This window comes from Charadrius vociferus, unplaced genomic scaffold (assembly GCF_000708025.1).
Source record: "Charadrius vociferus isolate BGI_N301 unplaced genomic scaffold, ASM70802v2 scaffold663, whole genome shotgun sequence".
Classification (NCBI taxonomy): Eukaryota; Metazoa; Chordata; class Aves; order Charadriiformes; family Charadriidae; genus Charadrius; species Charadrius vociferus.
The window spans coordinates 478,958-482,566 of NW_009647670.1; the positions used below are offsets into that span (position 1 = coordinate 478,958).

At 45.3% G+C, this 3,609-nt stretch overlaps 1 protein-coding gene across 1 annotated transcript in view; it reads right to left on the minus strand.

Annotated features, from left to right (window-relative positions):
• Positions 1–1,620: 1,620 nt before the first annotated feature.
• LOC104282949 (arylacetamide deacetylase-like 4) overlaps positions 1,621–3,609 on the minus strand; it is a 3,123-nt gene continuing 1,134 nt past the window's right edge. The window contains exons 3-4 of the mRNA XM_009881082.1: positions 3,232–3,295; positions 1,621–2,395 (exon numbers count right to left, since the gene is read on the minus strand). Of these exons, the coding sequence (XP_009879384.1) occupies positions 1,621–2,395; positions 3,232–3,295 (839 nt within the window). The remainder of the gene's footprint in view (positions 2,396–3,231; positions 3,296–3,609) is intronic.

The following is a 3,609-nucleotide window of genomic DNA, read 5'->3' on the forward strand; positions in this document are numbered from 1 at the left end:
GTCTTCCCATGCCGGGAGCGCGTCTGCTGTCCTTAAACGTAGGGATTCTTGGGCTCACGGCAGCCTGCGGGAGGCTAAAGGAAGGGCTGTCCTGGCACTGTGAAACCTAAAAGGAAGGCAGGGTTTGGTTTTGTAACAATTTCTGATTTCCACAGTCTTGGGATTTATTTTTTTTTCTTAGGATTTTCATTTCCTCAGGCTTACTATTTTGAGTGTGCTTACTACTGCTTTTCCTTGCTTTCATCGCTATGAGGAGTGGCTAAAGGAACTGGGGCTGTTCAGGCTGGAGACAAGGAGGTTCAGGGGAGACCTTATTGCTCTCTTCAGCTCCCTGAAAGGCGGGTGTAGCGGGGGGGTGGTCGGTCTCTTCTCCCAACTAACAAATGACAGGACAAGGGGAAATGGCTTCAAGTTGTGCTAGGGGAGGTTTAGGATGGATATTAGGAAGGATTTCTTTCCCAAAAGGGTTGTCAAGCATTGGAACAGGCTGTCCAGGGAAGTGGTGGAATCACCATCCCCGGAGGTATTTAAAAGCCGGGTGGATGTGGTGCTGAGGGACATGGTTTAGCGGTGGCCTTGGCACAGTTAGGTTGGTGGTTGGTTCGATGATCTTGAAGGTCCCATCCAACCTAGACGATTCTGTGATTCTATGATTTCATCAGCAGTTTAAAATGAAGCATCATGTCGAGGAAATACACTGCCTTGTAAAAAAATACACTGCCTTGTAAAGAAAACTCAAAACGTGGAGAAACGTCACAGCACAAAGTCTAAAAGAAATACCAGGGAACTACTCTCTGAAAGAATATGAAAACATTTTGGTTCATACTTTCTCTCTCTTCAAGCTAAACCTTTCAGTATACACAGATGAAGAGCCCAGTTCACTGATCCTTACTGTCTTTCTAAAACCTGACATTAAGTGTTCCCTCTCAACAAGCATCTCTTGCCCTGAGCTTCAGTGGGCACAATGGAGACATCCAAAAATTAAATGGGAGCTTGTAGAACTCTGTTTTTCAAAATCAGGGCAGCCCTTACTCGCCTCCAGAAAGGTGTCCCCAGTTAACCCCAGCCTCGTACTGCTACTCTTGCAGACATGATTCTGCCGTGCCCACTGAACATACGTTGAATCTCCTCTCTGAGAACTTGATCTCTGCCTGCTTTTTCAGAGCTTTCCTCTCAGCCTTCCCTCGAGCTCACCATGTACCTAACTTGTACCTTTTAGCTAAATACAATAAAGTCATGCTTTTGAGCTTATCAAATGGATATCACAAAGATCCTGACTGTAATTCACAGGAATTATTTAATCCAAATCATTCCACAGACATATAGAAATAAATCAGCAAGTAATTAAATACAAGGAATCAATCAGATGCTGATTTGAAGGAAAAGGGATTGGAACATAGCATGTGGAAAATATTAAAGCTGTAAAGGTTGAACTGTCAATAGTCTCACAAGGACAAAGACCAGTGTTCAGACAGTATTTGAAGTTCGTGAATATCAAAATTGGTATTTTACCCGTCAAAGGGGATGACATTTTTGCTGACATGCACTAACCGAGGTTTGGGAGCCTAAACCCCAGCTTAGGGAGTTTAGTGGGAGAAGCATAAAGAGGGAAAGTTGTTTCTACAGGCCTTTTATGAATTTAACAACACGGTCCAATCCCCTTTTCCCAGCTGGAAATGAGAAACCACAATAATCAAATAAGCTTATGACTCCATGGAATCCATCCTCGAGGTGGTACCAGGTCACTTGAACACCGTTGTCCTCCAGTCTCTTCTTGTAAAGCAAGCCATCATCCCTCAGCACATCATACTCACAAGTCAAGATGAAAGACTCTGGCAGTTGCTGAACAATAGCATCCTCAGCTAACAGCGGACACAGGTTGGGCTCACAGATTCTTTTAACTTTCTCAAAAACTTCAGCCTTGAATTCACAGGGCTTGTGTGGTTTGTAGCCTCTGACCTTAAATTTTTCGGGGATGTTATCTGGATTCACCCACTTCCTGTACTTCAACCTCATCTCTGGAGGAATATGGGAGCCCTCCAAGACCTCTTGCATATGTGATGCATCCCCATTTAGGTACTGTAACACATAGAAAGCAGCACGTTCTCGGAATAAGAGAGGGACTCCTTGATTTTGATGATAAGATGGTAAATTGAAGTCCAGAGCCTGAAGGCCTGGGTAGATCAAGATCTGAGCACGTAGTTTGGGGAGGTCTGATCTACCTGCAAGGGTCTGGCTAACAGCGGCTGCTAGATTGCCACCAGAACTGTCCCCACAGATAACTATACGGGCAGGATCCACGCCGTAGTGCTCTATATTCTTCATAAAGTATATGGTAGCATTAAGACAGTCTTCATACGCAGCAGGGTATTTGTGTTCAGGAGCTAAACGATACCTAGCACACAGAAAGAGACAACAAATGTAGGAGAAGGAAACATCATAACTGTAAATACAAATTTCCTACAGCAACTTGGCTTTCCCTGTGTTGTTTGGAGTATCTTTCCTTCAGCAAAAAAAAAAGTGTTGCCTGGTAAACAGGTATTTGACCAGGGAGTTATCCCAGATAAATAATAGCCAGTAGGATGAAGTTGCAAGGACATAGCATAGTTGGGATCTTATTATGAGAACAGCACTGATCAGAACTTGAGTGATACAAGTTCATTTTACTCTTCTGCTGTACGCTCTACCCGGCTTGTGGAGGAAGTAATTTAATCAGTCTGCGCCTCACCTTAGGGTATTTCCTCTTGAGAATTACTTTATTTCATTTTTCTTTGTTTATGTAAATAACTGGGACTGAGTTTTATTTTTCAGTATTATTAGCATTAAAATATATTAGAATTTGATTCTTACTGTTAGAAAACTCATTGAAGCTTACATGGTCATTATATCTAATTAAACAGATCACTGACTCACCACCTTCCAAGTTTATTAGTCAATTTTCAACATGTAAGAAAACTCTTCTGGAAAGCATTCCTTCTTTTTGTGTGGTGCCAGCACAGCTCCGTCTTGTGAGACACATGAACGTTACTTTGGGGTCTGTTTGCACTCTCCCGGCATTAGGGGGTTGGAGGGGGAGAAATGAAAATAGTCCCCTTGAAATTCTGCCGGACCATCCGGGGCCCTGGGGAAATGTTTTACTGAGGAGTGCTCCCACAGGGTGCGCAACACTGCAGTGCTGAGAAGCGAAAAGAGGCAAAAAGACTTCCGTGAGGTAGTACTGACATAACTCACCCAACAGACACAACCACCGACTCGCTTTCTCTGGCAATGTAACGGCAGATCTTTTCATGGGAATCTGCAAAAAGTTGGGGGGTTGTCAGCTGCCCGCTCCCTTCCCAGATGCGATAGCCAAGGAAGGTGGAAGCCTCCTTTTCCCGCCCCGGCCATGCCCTTCACACGCCACCTCACCTCGCCATCTCCCTCTTCCCCTCGGCCCCGCCGCCTCCCTCAGGGCAGCGCCTCACCGAGAGCTGCCCGAAGGTGACAGGAAAGCTCGGCCAGATTTCAGACTTTCTGTCAGGTTTCGGGGCAGAATTATCCCCCTCCCTCCCCCGCCGCCTCCAGAAGATAACAGCGGCAGCGCACAGCTGCGCTGTGAGGGCGGGAACG